The 20,614-nt window shown below is 41.6% G+C and overlaps 1 protein-coding gene across 1 annotated transcript in view; it reads left to right on the top strand.

Moving 5' to 3' along the window:
• LOC142194036 (uncharacterized) overlaps window positions 1-20,614 on the top strand; it is a 64,836-nt gene that overhangs the window by 30,595 nt on the left and 13,627 nt on the right. Inside the window, exons 3-4 of the mRNA XM_075263064.1 lie at window positions 950-1,540; window positions 11,753-11,782. Coding sequence (XP_075119165.1) covers window positions 950-1,540; window positions 11,753-11,782 — 621 coding nt within the window. The remainder of the gene's footprint in view (window positions 1-949; window positions 1,541-11,752; window positions 11,783-20,614) is intronic.

Here is a 20,614-nt window from a genome sequence, read left to right as displayed (position 1 = left end):
ACGTATACGGCGTGTGAGAGTTTGCGTGCCGTAAAAGCTCCCATTGATTTCAATGGAGTTAAGATCGTATACGCTGCGTTATTTTGCGGCTGCAAAATCATGGCCGCAAAATAACGCGGCGTATATGATCCTAACTCCCTTTGAAATCAATGGAAGCGTATGCGGCATGCAAACTCGCACACGCCGTATACGTGCCACATCGCGCGGAACATTATATCTCGTGAATGCACCCTAAAATGTCATTGAAGTCAATAGAAGTCTTATTTTTACACATGTATTTTTACACGTGTATTTTGCAAAAATACACGCGCGTTTACTCCGTGTGAAGGCTCCCTTACAGCTTGTCCTTCTTGGGGTTGCAGTTTCAATGTTTAAGAATGTGTACGAATAGTATATAGATACAGAAATTGCCGTGGCATATAGATACAGAAGTTGCTGTGGTATATAGATACAGATGTTGCTGTGGTATATAGATACAGATGTTGCTGTGGTATATAGATACAGAAGGTTTTGTTTCTGTCAAGAGTAGTAGTAGTCACTAAAAGTTATGTACATGGTATAGTCCAGTGTCAGTCTTTGCAGTGTCCCGACGACTGATGTAATATGCATTAGTCAACAAGGGGCTTAGTGTGGTCAGAATAGATACAGATATATAAAAGACAGTCGTTAAAATACCATAAAACTAGGAAAAAATGTATGCTGCTCCAGTGTTGTATACGGATATAGATACTGGTCTCAAAATGTGATTGCTTTTACTACACACAAAGCATTAAAGGGTTTGCCTTGTCAAGAAAGTCCCTGTCCATATCCAGTTGGAAGACTCCTCGAAAGGGCGGTCATGTATATGGCAGGCCTTAGTCAGGATTATCTATGATTTTATTCTATTTTATGCAAAAAAAAAAAAAAAAAAATGCACATTGTCCTTACTTCTCTACATTTTGTTTTTTAGCTCATGCTGCTAAATTCGACCACAAGGCTGTCTTCACTTCACCATGCTTGGATATTATGACTTCAAGTATCCCTGATCCTGATCTGACCAAGTTTACTGTGTGCACCTACATAAAGCTGGCGTCTTCAGATCCCTGGACTGCCTTTACATACCAGCTACCTAATTCTTCTGTCTATGAATTCGGCGTCTTTGGCGATAGCAGCAGCCTGACAATATGGATGTTTGGCACTCAAATAAATGTGATTGAAAAGCTAAACCTACAGACTTGGTACGAGATCTGCATTATGTGGGATGGCGACAGTAAATCCATGGGATTTTATCTCGATGGTACTCAAAAAGTCAGACGCAAACTGGAGAATAACCACAAACTGGCCGGCGGCGGTGGGGTGTTCCTCGGGTGCCCGCAGAATAAAGAAGCTAATTCCTCTATATCTGTTGGGTTGGTCGGAGAGATCTACATGTTTAGGATGTGGAACTCAGTACAATCTTCCTTACTTCAGACGTGCAAAGATGGGACTGTTATACAGTGGAAAACCGAAAAATGGATCTACTACACAAATGTAATACAGAGAGATTCAACGCTGCACTGCGGTAAGTCTTGTCACATCTGCTTTCCATTTCATAGTGTTTAAGATAATCTCCTAAGGTGGCGTCATCATTAGAAATGTAAGGCCCTGGTTTGGAGCAATTCATGGATATACCGTATCCTTACATCGACGGCCGTAGTTCACAAGCATAATAATGCCAGTCCCATTCATGCATTGCAAAAAAAATATTCCAAAACCGTTGCGGTTTTGTGGGGCCTTAGGCTATAAATGGCCATTCTCTATCAGCGCGGTGCTCACAGAGACTGTTGTGTTGCGCTTAAAGGCATCATAACAGGCTTGGTCAGAGCTCATTGACAGGTTGGAGGTTCCTGCATGCGTTATGCTTGTACAATTTGTAAGGAAGCCTGGTGAAATGTGAATTCCTCGAAATCCTTGAGGCAAGATTCATGATCCTAGATAACATTACATCCGGGCACAGTCAGTTATGCAACTCTGTGATGTAATATATAAGGTGGCTCCAAACCAGAGCATCACCTTATATTGTTCACACTGTCAAGATGGACAAGTTGTGTCTATTTTATTTAGCCTAAAGCCAAGGCCACTCGTTGCAGAAAAGCCGCTTTTTATGTTGCAGATTTTGCTGCTCTATTTTGAGCCAAAGCCGGGAGTAGATTTCGCAAATGGTAAATATAAGAGAATAAGATTCCTTATAAGAAATTCTTGATTTTGGCTCAAGAAATGCTTCAAAATCTGCAACAAAAGAGCAGTTTCTCAGTTTTTTTAAGCCATAGCCAGGAGTGGCCTCAAAAGGAATGAGAAATATAAGCTCTTCTACTGCTCTGTTCTGCTGAATTTACTCCTAACATTGGATAAAAATAAATCAAATAATGTCTGCAAAAAAAAATAAATAAAAATGCAGTTTTTCCACAACGTGGGGCCTATGTGAGTCGCCCCGGCTCGGCCTCTGTGGATTCACGGTGCGAGCAGGCCCGACAACCGGGGGCGGCAGCGCCTTGAAGAAGGGGAGTTTTAAGCAAAAATGGATTAAAGAAAAACAATAAAGAAAAATAAAAGTTTGTCGTGATGCCAGTTGGGGTTTCGGCTTGGTGAAGACGGGCACTGTAGGCAGGGCCTCTGGGAATAGGTGGTGATGCAGTGCCAGATGTTATACCCTCCCCAACCAGATCAGGTCCCAGGGCCAGATGATATAGGTGAGGAAGGGATGATTTCCAGGAGGAGTAACAGAGGAGCGATGAAAGAACACAGTCCAGACAGGGGTTAACCAAACACTTTCGGTTTACTTCTGTAGTCAGCAGGAGATAACAGACGTTACAGGAGGATTCACCTTGCTCCAGTATAGTGAGATGCCAGTCTTCCCTTTTACCACCAGTATGATTCAGTCTTCCACTGCTGTAATAGATTTCCTCTGGTTCTGGGTTCCAGGTGCTCAGAGGTTAAGTACAACTGGGTAGATCCCCCTTCTGTACAGCAGGTAACGCGAGTTCTTTGGGATGCTGGATGCACACACTCACCCCAACTCTGTATGTTACTGAGCCTCCAGGAATCTTGCATTCACTAGGCCTCAGTCCAGTGAGTTTCTCAATGTTCTTAGTGTTTCACACACAAGTTAGGAATTGATGGTCCTTTGACTGCAGCTCCGTCCCTGCAAGGTCTTGTCTCACCTCTGCAGGTCCACGGCCTCCTGTGCTGTGCACACCATGCGGCTGCAGCACACCCTGCACCTCCACACACCTCTCCTCTCTCCTACACTCTGACCTGGAACTCCAAGGGGCCTCTTCCTAAAGGGGCAATGTCTGTGGTACTTTATATGTGTTAACAGGTTGTCTGGATCTCACTATACCTTCACAGTACACAGTGTAGATCACATAAGATAACATCTGTAGTGACACGCTCTGAGGGGCGCTACATAAGCATAGCAAATCCCATCCACACACTGCAGAAGAACACACGCAGCAGAAATTCTGCAATTTCCAAAAGGGTCACGGTTTTGGAAATTGCAACATGTCAATTATATTTACGGAAATACTGGCGGTTTCCCTATAGGTATAATGGAAGCAGAAAGTCCGCAGAGTAAAAAATGCAATGAGTTTCTGCTGCGTTTTTTTCCAACAGCGCTTTTTTGCTGCAGCCCACTCTGTAGGGCTTAAAACAGCTAAACCAATATGACAAAAATGCAAAAAAAAAGGTCATAATTAACTCACCGATCCCCTGCTATGCCCGTTGCGATGGGCCATAAATTTAGTGTTAGTACTCTGCACTTCTTGCAATCGAATAGAGATACATTGTACCCAGCATAAATATGAATTATAATTGTGACTACCTTTCTAAACCCATCTGCAGCTGTTATTTTTTTTCTTTTTGTCTGACGTAATGTAAAATGTCAGGCCATACATTGCAAACGTGCAGAAATGCTTCTGAATGGTATATTTTTGGGTTCAGGTCAGCAGACCACAGGCTAAAACCACAATGACGAATCATTTCCAGCTCTGCTAATTAAAACCAAACTCCAATATTCTCCTTGACTGGCAAAACAAACATAAAAGACTTGAGGGGTTTATGTGCAATTTGGTAGAGTAACATTATATGACGCTGGGAATATAGAAGCAGATTCAGTAAAGGGGATCACAAGGGTTTCCTGAAAATACAGTATTACATTTGGGTAACAGTTAAGGATTTTCCTAGAAAAAGATCTGCTTTTGTAAATTGATCTATAAAGTGTAGCGACTATTTTCTCTTTCATTTCTAGTTCTAAATTTTGTGATGATTAAAGGGGTTGTGAAAATAAGTTCAAAAATGGTATCTACACAGGACATTATATACCATGAAGACATATCTCACCTTTGAAGCGTCCCCTGCTCAAGGGCCAGCAGCTTAATTCTCGCTCTTAAGTAGTCACTAACTTTTCAGACAACTTAGGCCCCATTCACATCTGCGTTCCGGTTTGGAGAGTCCCCTTGGGGACCCCCTCAAACAGAAACGTTCGTCTGTGTGTTGTTGGCGTCGATGATCCGCCTATATTCAGCAAATTGCTGCCGTCGATGGTTTGCCTGCTCTGGCATTTGACAGCTCTCAAGCTGTCCTGCTGCTGAACTTGTTGCTCACGCCGTGCCTGTGATTGTTCCGGCATCTCAGCAGCTCGCTGGGACACCATATAATGAGTGTGTTGTTGGTGTCGATGATCCGCCTGCTCCGGTGTTTCTGCAGCTCTCAAGCTGGCCTACTGCTGAACTTGTTCCTCGCACTGTGCCTGGGATTGTTCAGGCACCTCAGCAGCTCTCTGTGATGCCGTATAATGAGTGTGTTGTTGGCGACGATGATCCCCTCAGCTCCGCTTGAGAAGAAGTCTGTGACTTCCGGCTACCTTCATAGCTCTCGTTGTTTTAGAATTTTGTGACAAATTTGATTTTCTTTTTCCCAGAATGTTTAAAATTGCCAAACTGCCAATTTGGATTAAAGGTGTTTTCCCATCCAGTGTGTCAGCACTGCCTGGAGCAGATCAGATAATATGCAAATGCATGTACAGAATGGACTGAGGGTTAGCTGAGTGTTTACGTAGAAAGATAACAGACCTGGTTTTATCAGCAAATGGATTAACTGAGATAATGCTGCTGTCAAGAGCAGTTTAATATAGTATATGAACATAAATCCATAACAATCATGAAGCCATGTCATTTACCGGTATTAAAAGTAGCCTATGTGTTAATCGAGGTTACAAACTATGTCCCAAATCTCCTATATTATGGTCCTTGGACTTTTCTCAGCTATATGTTCACTGTTGCACAGTTACTCCTGGCAGAATGGCAAAACAGTAAAAGTAATGGATACCGGAAGGGTACTTGCTGCACATGTCCACAGCCTCAAGGGCAAATGCAAAGTGTGCTATAACGACCAGAAACGTTGGGTACTAAGCTGCGGGTGCTGGAACAGATGATATGAACATAAACTGGGAAAATATTCAGCAAACGGTTTGCTCACAAAATTATAGGTATACAGTAAAGTCAGTCTTCGACATAAGTCTCAGTATTCTTTTCCTTAAAGCCCTGTGCCGATGACAGTGAACATTTTTTTTTATCATTCCATACATGTCCATTTTTTGAAGAATTGGGGTCAATGGGTACATATAATAACATAAACAATCTGATGCAAAACAGATGTTAAAATCTGATACATGGCCAGAAAACTGTTGAAAAATAAGTGACACGCTAATGGAAGACACATGTTAAAAATTTACAGTTTTATCCATTTTTAATGGCCATATTTTTCACGGAGCCTTATAACCCCCTTGCATGGCTGCTTGTGAATGGGGCTGTTCAAGACTTCTTATTTTTACAGATCCTTCAATAGAATCATATCTATGAGAGATCCATAATAACAGGTGCACCAGAAAGCACACTGACACTAGGTTCACACCAGCTTTTGGGTTTCCATTCTTTGGGTCTGCTTGGGGTGACCTGCGGACACCATAGACTATAATGGAGTCTGCTGGGTTTCCGTCTGGAATCGGTGGAGAGAAAGATCACACTTGCAGGGCTTTTATCTCCGCATATTTTAGGCAGCACGGGGGACGGAGCCCCTAAACAGTCACACAACACTAGTGTGATCGTAGCCTGACCCATTCATTTCTGTCGGCCCATGCACACGTCCGTGTGTTATACAGATCCGTGTGCGGGCCGACAGTCTTGCATTGGGGATTGGGATGAACTGGCTACCTCTGAAGTAGAGCAAGTACAAGTACAAGTGCAGTAAGACTATCTCAGTGTCTTATCACTTTCTCAGAGGATTACTACACGTAGACTAATAATCTTAAAGGGTAATCCTGCACAATGTGAATTCACTGTAACCTTCTTTGTATGGTAAAGTGCTGAGAGAAATACTACTTTTTCTGTTGGTTAATTTCCACAGTTCCTCTAATCCCAGACACCCAGCTTGGACAGTGATGTAAGGTTTATGACACCTCGCTGCCAATTTTTCAACTGGAGGAAAAACAGATTTTAGTAGGTCTTATTAAACAAACCACAGTCAAACCCAAGTTTTATTTTACGTCTTTAACCATATGCTATATTTGATGGAGTATTTTTTACATTTTACGATTCAGATGTTTAAAGAGGACCTGCTCTGTCGCCTTTCCTGGTATACGCCCTGGTCCTGGAGATACCGGTGCACCAATATCCCGCACTGTCAGAAGGGAGGGCCTAGAGCAGGGGTCCTCAAACTTTTTAAACAGTGGGCCGGAGGCAGAGCAGGTCGCACAGACATCGGGAGCAGTGCCCTCCAATAGGTAAAGTGAAGTGCACTCCATGGCCTGGCCCCAGGAGCTTCATTATAAATGCACGCCTGCCGGCGTTGTCGGTGGGGCCAAACAGTAGTGCTTGGTGGTCCGCATGTGGCCCGTGGGCCGCAGTTTGAGGACCCCTGGCCTAGAGCCTAGCATCATCGCTTCCCCCCTGACAGTACTCTTCCATAGACTTGTATTGTCAGAGGGGCGATCCTCACAACCCAGCAATGACGCTGAGCTGTAAGGCTCGCCATTCTAACGGTGGTTAGATATCTGTGCCAAAGTTAATGTCACCGATATCTCCACCATCGGGGCGCATACCGGGAAAGCTGACAGCACACTGTCATCTTTCTAACAGTATATAACTCCCATCAATGAGGACATGAGGTCCTCTTTAAAGGCGCAGTCTGACACCAGAATGCACCCCACAGATAGATAGCATAGGGTCAGCTGAACCAAATATTGTTTTCCCCTTGTGAATCGCTACCTCTGTTTCGCAGATATCACCGTTTTTTTATTGCCACTGCATAAAGGAGCTTTTTAGAGCAATGATGGTGTTAGAGCTAGTTCACACGGGTAGCGGAATGGCGGATTTTGTTCCTGATTCTGACGTGGGCCAATATTCTGAATAGGGCCAAAATGCACCTGCTTCCTGCACCGGAGTAGGCCCAAATGAATGGGCCTAGTCCGGAGGGTGCTGACATGAGGCAGATGCCGGGGCTGAATCAGCCGCGGAATCCGCCTGAAGAAAGGGCAGCTCGCGGTCTACATAGATCTCCATTGTGAGGGAGCGGATTATGACATGCATTCAGCGCCAAAATCCGCCCCCTCCTGCCCCGTGTAAACGAGCCCTTAGCGCTTCCTTTATGGAGCATCTGTAACACCTTCATTGCTCCAAACAGCTCATGTATATATTGACAAAATCAGCTATATCTCAGCAGTGGAGGCAGAGATACAAGGGGAAAACAGATGAAAAATCCAGAATAAATCCTCCTCAAACAGTTACCCCAGCAGGTTTAGCTTCACCAGACCAAGATGTCCAAATTTAACAACCAATAGTGGAAGCTTCACCCAACCAATAAGAAGAAATTCAAAGACACCTTATTCACCCATTGTGTGATACAATGCTGCCTCCTCAATAAATTTGGCTATAACACGATAAGTGAATAAAGCTTTCGATTTTTTTTCCATTTTGTTTCTTGGTTGTCAAATACTTTTTGTTATTTTTTTTTTTTTAATGTAGATTGTGAGCCCCATATAGGGATCACAATGTACATTTATTTTCCTATCAGTATGTCTTTGTATAAGGGTAGGAAATCCATGCACACTCGGGGAGAACATACAAACTCCTTGCAGATGTTGTTCCTGGTGGGATTCAAACCCAGGACTCCAGCGTTGCAAGGCTGCAGTGCTAACCACTGAGCCACCGTGTTGCCTCCTATATTTTTGTTATTTTGTAAAATTAAAAAAATATATAAACTTAAAAATAAGTCTGTTTGCCTTTGTCATATTCTGACATGCACCTGATTTTTTTTTTTGCAGTCAACAAAGTTGTTTTAGATCTTGTTTTTTGGTGGGGTGTGTTGAAGTTTCTAAGGGTAAGTTCACACAGGGTTTTTTGGTCTGGAACCTGAGGCGGAGGACTGGATGCTGGTGCAGTATTGGCATCCAGTTGCACACTCCGCTCCGGATTAGGCCCAAATGAATGAGCCTAGTCGGGAGTGTCTTCAGGTGGATGTTGCGAGGCGAATCCGCCTGAAAGAATGAGCATGTCGCTTCTTCTTTCCGGAAGCCGGAACAAACGGCTCCTGGAGAAAAGAACTGACCGGCTCACATTGATTTCAATGGGGGCCATCGTTTTGGTCAGGATTTTGAGGCGGATACGGATATACCGAAAAACCCGGTGTGAACTTACCCTAACAAGGAACAAGCACTCTTTAATGTTTTATTGTAGACTATTTCACTTTTTATTTTAGAAGAACTAAGATCTACTCAAGGGTTAAAGGAGATATCCACGGCAAAAACAAATTTCTCCGGCAACTCTCCGATGATAAAATATAACTTTTAAACAGAAAACATCATAAACATCATATGTTTTAACCACATGTGCTTTGGAAATTTATAGATCACTTTAATTCCCACATGTAGTGCAGGGTTTTATTGGCAACCCGTCCGGAGCTTAAAGGTATAGATACATACTTACGGAGCCTTTAGGTCAGTTGGTTACTATCGTTATGCATATCAGGCCTCAGGTAGTTGCAATTAAAATGTGGAAATTCACCTTAGAAACGCAGGTAGTGTGAATTGTTCCATACCTACCTTTCTGCCATATATCACATATGGTCTTTTCTGGTTGAAGTGACTCTTTGGATGATATGCAGACACTATTAAATATGTTTCAGGATTATAATCAGTTTTTTTTGTTTTGTTTTTTTTATAAACGCAGGCAGTGTGAATTCACTCATACTTACCCATTTATCTGGTTGAAGTGATTCTTTGGATGATATGCATACACCATTAAATATGTTCTAGGATTAGAATCAGGTTTTTTTGTTTTTTTTTCTTTAAACGCAGGCAGTGTGAATTCATATTTATCCATTTACAATCTTGATGGGTTAAAAAATTCTTTTTGGATGACATGTAGAGAAGGTTGAATGTTCTTCTTTTGTATCCTTATAATAAATTAGGGTTCAGGAGTAAAATAGATATATTTAGGTATATATGCATATGTTATAACTAGTGGAGCTTCAGGTCCAGGTGACGAATACTTTGCAAAGATGACTAGGGTGGTTCCCTAACACCGGAAATTGAGATGGGTGAGAAACCTATATTAACCCAGGTCATTCTATTCAGAGCATGCACTGAGGAAGGAACGATGGTTCCGCAACGCGTCTGCGGTTTTTAGGGGGTTTACATTTCTTTTCTTTATTTTGTGATTGACATCAAATTTTTTGTCATTTTATGATGTTTTCTGATTAAAAGTTATATTTTATCATTGGAGAGTTGCCGGAGAAATTTGTTTTTGCCGTGGAGATATTACACTCAAGGAATAGAGTGTGCTGCCGTGCACCCCAAAGAATTTAACCATTGAAAAGCCGATGTCTGAAATCAACCTGTGGGTGAGCTGAACCTTTTTGTACCTTTTTTTAAAAGGAGATATGCAGAATTAGAAAATGTTTCAGGCCATCACATCGTGTCCATTGGTCACTCGGCCATGCTACAGCTCAATCCCACACAAATTCTTCAACTGCTAAAAAGAAAAAGGAAAGGCGATGAAACGCTGCTTTATTGTGCTTTTTTAATGTTAGCCCTAATCTGAATCCTCTGGAATCTCTGCCGGGTTCTAGATTTCATTTTGCTGTCCAGATTCCAGAAACGGTTCTGCTAGATGTCGAAGTCAGAAGGAGACGGCAACATCACAGAGAGAGGCCGAGCTGGAAACTCCGGATTTTCACTAAGGGCTTGAGTGACTCATTTGGAAATAGAGAGAAATATCATATTTCTTACCAATTAGTTGTGCTTCATGTTCTGTGTTGTGCAGGGATATTTTGTTTTACATCTGGCGGGATTATTTCATTTAGTTCATTAAGACGCTAACCCAAAACATTCTGATCGTTGGCATGTTGGGTAGTAAAAGCAGTGTCAATAATAGTTGTGGAAGCAAAAGTCGTACTATGAGATTCATGACAGTATCACAGGTGACTGGAGAAAAAACACACACTACTTTTTTTTTTTTTTTTTGAATATTTGGAAACTGTAGAATTTCCTCTACAAGGTCCTGGGATTAGGTTTACAACCAATTTATTGCTGACAGACTCTCCCTGAATAAAATGTAATAACGTCGACATTTTGGGACTTTGGAACCAATTACTAGTTTACCAAAGAGTTATGGTCTGAGGTTACAATATTGCACAGATTAATAATATCTAAATTACGTACAGTATGAACACAATAGTTAGAACTAGAGATGAGCGAGTACTACTCGAAATGGTCGTTTCGAATAGCACGCACCCATAGGAATGAATGGAAGCGTCCGGCACGCAGAGGGTTAAGCGACTGGCCGCCGGCAAAGTCTGCGAGCCGGCCGCTTCCATTCATTCCTATGGGTGCGTCCTATTCGAAATGGGAGTTTCGAATAGTACTCGCTCATCTGTAACCTATAAAATATTGTGGGGAAGGTAGCTCGGTAGCAGCAATGGTGCGGACCCAACCAGTCAAGGACAGGGACACAAAATCAGGTTTATTTAGAAAAAACAGCAAAATAAATAAACCTTGACTTCAGGCACAAAAAGTGCAAAATAAAATACAGCCTTAACTTCAGGTAAATAATGTGAAACAAAACCCTGCTCGTCTGAGCACTAGCTAGACAATGAGTACTAACTGTACATGGGGCTTACCACCAGTCACACGAATCAAAAAAAAAAAAAGAGCTCGATATAGTCTCAGACCCAGACACCTCCTCTCGCTCCCAGGATCTGCCCTGAAGTGCAGGCTTGGTAGCCTTTTATGGCCCATTAACGAGCCCATGACCCACATCTGGGGCTGAGGCCTACACAAGTCCTGCCCTCAACCACACATATGTCAGAAATTGGGGGAAATATACCGGAACTTCAGCTCTCTGCCTGTCACCTTCTCGCAATATACAGAACCTAAAACCTTCATTTTTATCCTGCTTTTGTGCCTCCGCCTCAAATTCCGGACCAAAAAACTCTGTCTGAACTCAGCCTCAGCGTGGAAATTTCTTCTTATATTAAGAGTATGATTTAATGCATGGGTACGGAGTGTGAGTACAGGTCAGCATTACATATACCAGTAAACCAGCATGTCCCCAGGACAGCGGTGTCAGCAGGTAGATCAGAAGATGCCGTGTACCTTTTTGCTAGCAAATGTGGCCCTCTTGAGGCAAACTTGTTTCATGCATGAAGTACCGTGAAGTAATTCTCTCTCTTTCCTTTGCAGCAAAAGAACAGGAATATTCCTCAATGTCTGGTAGGTTTTCTGTGTGACTATATTACTATGTAAACCTTTTATATAAGCTACATCTTACTAGCACAGTGTACTCCGTAAAAGTAGATTCTAACTTACCGCTTCTGCAGAAACCACAACTAACTCATATCTATATGTGATGGTAAAATGGAGGAGTACCAGGAATATCACAATATCCTTCAGTGTAGCAGACCCTCCCCTCTATACAAGTGTTTTATATAGTCATAAATTGGAAAAATTGCAAAATGACCTTACTAGACGACTACAAAGATACCTACTAGACTGACTTTCTATCATTATAGTATTTTCCATCCAGGAATTTACTGCACCAGAACCTGTTGAGTTATCCTGCAGCACCTCCGCAGGTTCATAGAAGTATTACACATTTTACATCCAAAGTAATGGGCTTGTAATAAATGACCATACCAGAGTGATCATCATCCTTGCAAGATAATCTGCAGAGGAAGAATAGAAAGGTTTTAGGGTGGCCATGTAATGCAGCACTGAAAAATCACTTCAGTATTGTGATGCTAATATTCCTGATTTTTTTTCCTGATTTTCTGCTGTTGATTTTGTTCTCCTGATCTGTCACTTTCTCAATAACTTCCTCAATCATGGAGAAAGAGGTGTGCAGAGGTGGAAGCAGGAATACCTGCGTCATTGCTCCCATAGCTTAGATATACGTATTATTACACCTGTATGTGTCACTGTATAACCGCTATATACCGCTATCCTATGAAACCTTTGAGGTATTTGTGAAAAGTACTTGGAAACGAACATGCAAAGGGGAATATCTTTTACATGACTACAACCAGTATCAGTCTCTTTTCCGAAAAGGAAATAAAAATCCCTTTGAGTCCCGTTTCTGACCATGTAATACAACTGGTACAATAAGTAGTCCTAGTGCAAATAATAGACACTCATAAGGTGAATGGTCAACCTTGTGCTCCTCGGCCATGTTTACTCATTGGGAGTCTACTTTAGTCGTGACTCACAGGCTTTAGGCTGAATAAGAGATAATAAACCTTCATCACATTCGGTTTTATTTTCTATGAACGGACTGCTACTTTTCTGTAGAGGAATCTACATGAGCGCATCAGCTCTTCTGAGCATCTCCTTCATATAAATAATGTGCATTTAGGAATCTTATATGACCCCCTATAAAGCCTATTGCCAGTGGTACCTACAATTCTCAAAGGGTCATTTCTGTCTTATCGAAAGTAGGAAATTTACTGGACAGACTCAATTTTTTCCATGGCCTTATCGTGGTCTACTTTGATCCGCATGCTCAGTAATCTGTAGCTGATGATTCCTTTCCAGACAAAGCAGCTGATCTTTCATGTGATTTCGGAGCTGGAAAAATCATTACAATCATGCAAGAAATAATGGTGTATGTAGACATTGATTGTGTATGTAAAGCTTAACCCTGTTCCGAACCTGAGCATGTACGTGATACTACCATTAGGCGAACCTTTGCCATATGCAGCTCTGTCAGCAGTCCGCATCTTATAGAACAGCAACAGTCAAGTGGGCGGTCCTGCACAGTGATAGCCTTATGTATGAGTGTGTATACAGAAAACACAGTCAATCACTGAGATGGAAAGCCCACCGGACTACTAAAACCAGAATGAGCAGATATTTGTGTACATGACAAGGTAAGCTGGAACCTTTTTAACAAAACTATAACCATCAACCTGTTCTGCTCCTCCTGCTCTATAACATGCTGCCTGCATGTATAATGGGACAGGTTCCTTTTAATTCTGTGTAGATCATTCAAAGGTGACAAATGTGGATTTTTTTTATGGGGTCTTCACATGTGAGAGGTAGTAGTCTATGATGGTCATTCTTAAGCTGGTCTTACACGACAGTACGTTTAGTCCGCAAATGGTCCACAATTGTGATTTGTCAATTGTGGACCATTTGCGGACACATTGTATTCAGTGTGGCCTCTTACACCACCCTGATATTTTATCCGTGGTGTGCCGTGCCGTGACTGAGGTCCGCATTGAATACCGCAGGTTCACAAAGTCATGGACATCACGGCACTGCATGGACTTACCCATAGAACTCTGTGGGCGCACGCAGCTGGACACGGACATCTGCGGAATGACTTTTTGGAGTGTAAGTTAGGGGGCGTTCACACTACCATCGGTGTCCGACAGCTAGTGTCCCATGCTAATGTCTGCGCAAAATCTTGCGCGGACATTAGCATTGGACACTAGCTGTGTCCATTACATTTTGCATTGATTCAATGGGACATCGGGTGCGTTCTTTTACAGTCCGTGTCTGTCCTTAGCATCGGACACTAGCTTTTGGACACCGACGGTAGTATTGCAGATTAGCAAATTGTGGACCGCAAACACCACTACGGTCATGTAAGACCAGCCTTAAAGGGGTTGTAGAGGGCTATAAAAACATGGCAACTTCCTAGAATAGCAGAATTGCACCTGTCTGCTGGTTACAAGTGGTAGTGCAGCTTAGTCGCTATCACTCCTGTATAGCTGAAATGCAATACCAGGTGCAATTTATGGCCAGTTGGGGTGCTGTACTTGAAAGAAGGTAGCCCTGTTTTTCAGATCCTGGACATCTCCCTTAAGGGGGCATTCACACGGAGTAAAGTGGCGCCAATTCTGGCACGATAATTCACGGCAGAATCAGCGCTGATAAAAAGACTCCCATTGACTTTAATGAGTTCCATTTTCTGTGCGGAACACATTGAAGTCAATGGGAGTCTTTTTATCAGTGCTGATTCTGCCGCACGTTATCGTGCCAGAATCGGTGCCACTTTACTCCATGTGAATGCCCCCTTAAGTTACTCTGCAGAAGTAAATTGTCAAACATGGCCTATCATGGGCCACTAACTCTCAGATGTGAAGACCTTCCCAGACAACATCCCATATCTCAGCTTATTGGATACTTAAATGCTCAGGTTTTTCACGGAGTTATGCTTTATGCTTGTTGGATTGTACAATAATCTTTGTGTCTATGTTCAGTAATAAATGGCTTTAGTCTGTGTGAACTCTCACTTGTCTTGTGTACATTTTGGAGTGTATTATAACATTACATTTAGTGTTAAATTCCTGTTAAAGTGTAATATTTGCAATCTTCTGTAAAACTTGTATGTATAACAGATACACATAGGTAGGTGTAATACCACTTAATACACTCTAAAACCGTCACGTGCTCCTGCTCTTATTTTGTTCTTTCTCCTTTCATTTCTTTAACATTTTTTATTGCTGCTATTTGTGTGTCACATGGGAACAGAACAATGTAGCCGCATGTACTATTGTAACAAACCCCCTATTAAATACAAGCACAAACGTGCAGTAAAAGTATTCCTGTACATTGTGTACCATAAGAGCTCATTCACATTCCAGCTGAGAGGCTACTTAAAACTTAAAAGCAGTTTGATGCCATCACTTTTCTAAAATAATGAAGCATAACCTATGTATAAAATAATTAAAAAACAATATAAATGAATTATAACATTTAGACTAATAATATTTCATGTGCACCATCAGTTACTTTTGAAGCTGCATAATAATTTGGTGTGGAATTTCAGAAAAAGGAACCCATTGAAGTCAATGGGAGGCTTTTTTTTCAGCGCTGAAATTCCACACCAAATTCCTCACCATTTTCTTCCGCGTGAATGGACCCTAAGTCTTAATAAAGGGCCCGACTGGTGCAAGGCGTGCCTGGATCATCAAGAGGCTTAATAATTCAGGCATATGCCCGTGCACCAAAATGGAAACCTACACCAGATAGGCATTGGCATAAATTTCCTATATAAGTCATGCTAGTTTTCTAGTGCGAGTTATACTAAATCTGTTGGATTGGCTCCACAAACATTCATAGAAAGTGGTTAGCGAGTCACAGAATGGGGAATGTGGCAGATTTATGGTGCAAAAACAGGTTGTGTGCCAATGTGGTGCCACAATAACATCCATCTACTCCTGAAAAATTGCATAAATGGGTTGATAAATTCCCCTTATTGTGTTGCAGTTTTTACCAAGTTGGATTTTACTGTAATTTTACTACTATTTACAGCAGTCACATGAATAGGAGTGAATAGGGCCCACAACCTTTGGGTTCTATTATAGATTCTGGTTTTATTCACAACACATGCATTAAAGAGAGTGAAAACAGCATATGTAATAGCTTTCAGGTTTCCGTCTTCTGCCAGAGAAACTGGACAGGAGATGGAAACCGGCAGTCAGATTTCAAACCCCTTCATTTGAATGGGTTTGCAAAGTGTCTGCCCATGAGCGTCTTTTGGTCTTCGCGGCTAAACCGTTTTTATTTTTAACCGGACACAAAGTCGGACATGCAGGACTTTAAATCCGGTTAAAAAAACCCGGTTTCACTGTGGAGAGCACAAAACACTGACAGGCGCTCACGGGCGGACACTGTCTGCTGGATTTTTGTCTCCTGTCGGCAGAAGACAAAAACCTGAAAGCGGAGACCGAGGTGCAGATGTGAACCCGTCCTTAATAAACTCTGTCGTTAAAGTTTAACCAAACTTTCAAACAACTTGTGATTTTCTGGCAGTATTTGTGTCATTAATACATTTTGTAATATACTTGATTAATACATTTTGTCTCCTTTCTGTGAAATTCAGTTTTTTTCACTTTTCCTAGTTTCTGCATTGAGAGCTATTCACTGAATGTTACTGTGTATGGAGCTGTGTAACATGCAGGGAAAGTGAGAGTATGGGAGGGTCATTGCAAACAGTATATATATATATATATATATATATATATATATATATATATATAATATATACACTTGCCAATCCCAACTGTATTACTGTATTTTTAACCAGTGATACCTCTGGAAATAATTTAGATAGCACCGCACGAGAAGAGACCAGAAGAGAATCTCCTTTTTCATATGACACCTAAAGCTGGTTTGTACCTTTTATAATGTTTGAGATATAACTGTTTGCTGTGACCCCCTCTCCTCATTTTCTCTCCATATTACACAGCCCCGTTCATACAAAGTAACATTCAGTGAGAGGCAGAAACAGCTCCCAATACAGAAACAAGGGGAAGAGTGAAAAATGCAGGATTTCACAGAAAGGAGTCAAAATGTATTAATAAAGTATATTACATAATGTATTAATGACACAAATACTGCCAGAAAATCAAAACCTGTCTGAAAGTTTAGTTACACTATAGCCTAAGGTTAAGGCCCCATGGGCCGTAAATGCACTGCTAGAGCACTGCGGGGACAACCGCTGCGTGAATGCATATGGACCGCGCCTAATGAAACAATATGATTGGCGCTGCACCCCTGTTCACTGCATACAGTGGATTGGACCTGTCTTATTGTTAGGTCTTCCGTATAAAAACTCCATTTAAGGCAGGAAAACAATTTTTTTAAATAAATTTATTACAGTAATTTTAATTTATTAGAAATGCAAAACAAATGGTTATTAGATTCTAAATATCATTACAGGAGAACAATCCAGATTATAATTATGATCAAATAAAAATAAAATAATCTGCGGGAAATCATTATCCAATCTAAAGATAAAATCTAATAATTTCCTTTTTATTCTTTTACGAAACAGGTCAGATCAACAATATCATTCACTTGTTTCACAAACGATCTCTTGGAGGTAAAAATAATGTGTTATACTAATTATAATTAATTGGATTTAATTATCTGAGGGACTCTACCATTCTTTTCGTACTGTATACACTTCACTCACGGCATGTGCACTCTCAGTCTTGTGATACAGTGTCGGGGTTACTGAATATTGTATAAAACCTTACTCTGTCTGGTTATATCCTGCACCATAAAGACTGAGACTGTACAGTGGTAGAAACGTTGCCAATGAAAACCTGACCTAAGCGTATCGATGTAGAAGTAATATCTTCAATAACAAGGGCACGTGACTGCTATACGTCTTACAATTAGGAGAATGGTTAAAGCGAGTCTACTACTACCGAAATCTCTTGTGAACCTCTAATCTTCTGTTGTAGGTGAGGTCATAACCTGGCCTCTAAGTAGAACCCTCCTCCTTTTGACATCATAAAGCTGCAACATCTTTATTGAATAATATTAAAATAGAAGTAACTGTTTTAAACTTTAAAATGATATAAAATTATAATAAAACAAATAAACTCAAAATCTAACAGAACGAGGTCTATAGAATCCCCTGGCAAGCTTCCTTTTCCTTTGGGTACATTCCAGCCGATTTCATGCCTCAGGAGGAAGACCGTCACCAGAAGCTGGAATGATGTTAGTTCTTCTCCTAATCATGAGTCTCCTGCATCCGCTTCACACCAGGAACTTCAAGAAATTTTGGGAGCTTGTGCTGATGATGCCTTGAAGCCTTGTGGGTCTGAGTTTGATGACCATGTGGTGGTTGCAGAGGAGAGCGAATACATTGAACCTAACCCAGAGTTGGTGGAGACAGAAGACATAGAAGTCAGTGAATCTGCAGAACCAAGCCTTGGTGATGACCCACAAGCAGAAGATGTGTCACTGGGCAACCTGAACCCCCTAGTTATAGAAATGCCAATTCTGAAAACCCAGCTGGGGTTAAGGAGGAAGAGACAGACCTGCTGATGAGCAGCCATGGTAATGCTTCAGATGGTGATGGACCTCTTGGATTCACATCAACAAGTTGAGATATCCAACCCTGATGACGGTGTGTGGTCTTCTGCCATGAAGGAGTAGATGTCACAGTCTGCAATGGCTCCTTGGGTACACAGTCGTCCTACATGGATGAGGATAGTGATGGGGTGTACTTGAGTTGTGGGATGTATAAAGCAACCTTGGGAGAACAAGTCTGGGATAGAGGAGAAGACCCTGGTCCCCTTTATTCTCTATTTTCTCAAGCTGATTGGACTTGTCTTTTGCTACTAAATACTGTGGATCTACTACCAATCTCAAGAAGGACTGTTTCATCTGAAGAGATCTTTGTCCTTATGATGGGCCATTATGGAATATACTGTGGTCGGATATACTGGGCGGCAGAATGTTTAGATGGACCTTGCCAAGTCCCCAAAAGACTGTAAACTGGTTTGTAGGCCCTACAAACCACCAGGAACTCAGTACAAAGAACCCTCCCCTAACACCAACAAATAGGTGGGAGCAAATTTACCGTCCAGTGTGAGCCACCCCTTTTACTGTATATTTGGGACCTCTTTAGCCTGCCTGGTCTACGTCTACTCTTTCTAAGTATACAAGTCCTCACACAGAGAACCGCATTAGTTGTTCCCGTCTTTGTAAACCTGACTTTGTCAATTTAATCTCACATCTGACTTGAAAGAAAATTTTGTGCAAGCTATAGAGTAAAACATTTGCATAGGCCCTATTATGTTAGTAGGGGAAAGGGTGGCCATTTTGTTGAATCTACTTCAGTTCTGCAGATACAGGGTTTAAAGCAGTTTTGTGCCAGGACCTTATAGAATAGATTTCATGTACTGTAAGTATACATGAGATACAGAGGAATATAGTAATATATAGACTCTATACCTTACCTTACTTATACTAAAGAGTATTCATGTAATTGTCTGTTGTAGAGATTTCAAATGGAGTGCGACAACCTGCAGAAGGAGGTAAATCAAAACCGAACAATTTCATCTCCGTATGTCAGTCTCTATTCAAGGCTTTGGGGTAAAGGGGTTGATACAAGTGAATGGGAGCAGTGATGCCGCACTCTGACATGCCCACTACTTCTAGTTCTGCAGTCAGGGGCTGCCAAAAACAGCCAATTGGCTGGGCTACCAGATCGGATATTGATAATATTGCTCATGATAAGCTTAAAGGGATTCTATCATTAAAATGCTATTTTTTCTCACTAACACGTAGGAATAGCCTTAAGAAAGACTGTTCTTCTCCTACCTTTAGATGTCTTCTCCGCGACGAATCCCGCTTTTCTTCGGTATGTAAATGAGTTCTCTCACAGCACTGGGGGCGTTCCCAATGCTGCCAGAGAAATCTCCAGCACTGCCTCCTTCTTTGTCTGGAACGGGCTCTCTCGCGTCTGCTTCCAGCGCTGGCTTCAAACACAGTCCCGACTGCGCATGCCTAGAAGTTTGAAGCGAGCACCGAAAGAAGATGCAGAGAGAGGCTGTTCCAGAAGAAGATAATGGCGTCGCTGGAGAGTTCTCTTGCAGCAATGGGGACGCCCCCAGTGCTGCGAGGGAACTCATTTGCATACCGAAAAAATCCCGGATTTCTACTGAATGGCGGTGCAGAGGAGGAGAAGAGTAGTCTTTCTTAAGGCTTTTCCTACATGGTAGTGAGAAAAAATAGCATTTTAATGATATAATCCCTTTAAAGGGCTTATATCCTTGGAATAGCTGAATTTGGATACACAAAACACCAAAATGTTGAATGATGTATGTCATTGGGTTTTTCATAAATGGTGAGAGGCCCTCTTTAATGACGTGTTCCAGGTGTTGTTGTTTTTTAAAAATTTTTTATTGATAACCTACCATTAAGATGAGCCATCAATATTACAATCAGCATTTTTGCCAATATCACATCCATCAGTCCCACCAATCTGCTGTTCTAGGCCGATTCAGGCTTCAAAACTGAACAATGAAATAGGCTTTATACATTGAGCTTTTCCTACCTAGCGACAATGAAATGGGTGGTAGGTCCTCCTTAAGTCGTCATAATGACCTAAGTAATGTCACACAAGGCTGCAAACTGCTTACTGTTGTCATAAGATCTCCTTACATAATTCCAAATACCATATCCCTAGAATATGAACGTATGCGAGTAATGGTTATTTTAGCTCTTGACACACTGCCATCTTCTGGAAAGAAGTCAAGCTTTTGTGAATTGTGACCGTTGAAAGACTTTGTTTCGCAC

The sequence above is a fragment of the Leptodactylus fuscus genome, chromosome 2 (genome assembly GCF_031893055.1).
Source record: "Leptodactylus fuscus isolate aLepFus1 chromosome 2, aLepFus1.hap2, whole genome shotgun sequence".
Taxonomy (NCBI): domain Eukaryota; kingdom Metazoa; phylum Chordata; class Amphibia; order Anura; family Leptodactylidae; genus Leptodactylus; species Leptodactylus fuscus.
Note: the sequence above shows the minus strand (reverse complement) of the source record. Positions and strands in the feature narration are given on the sequence as shown.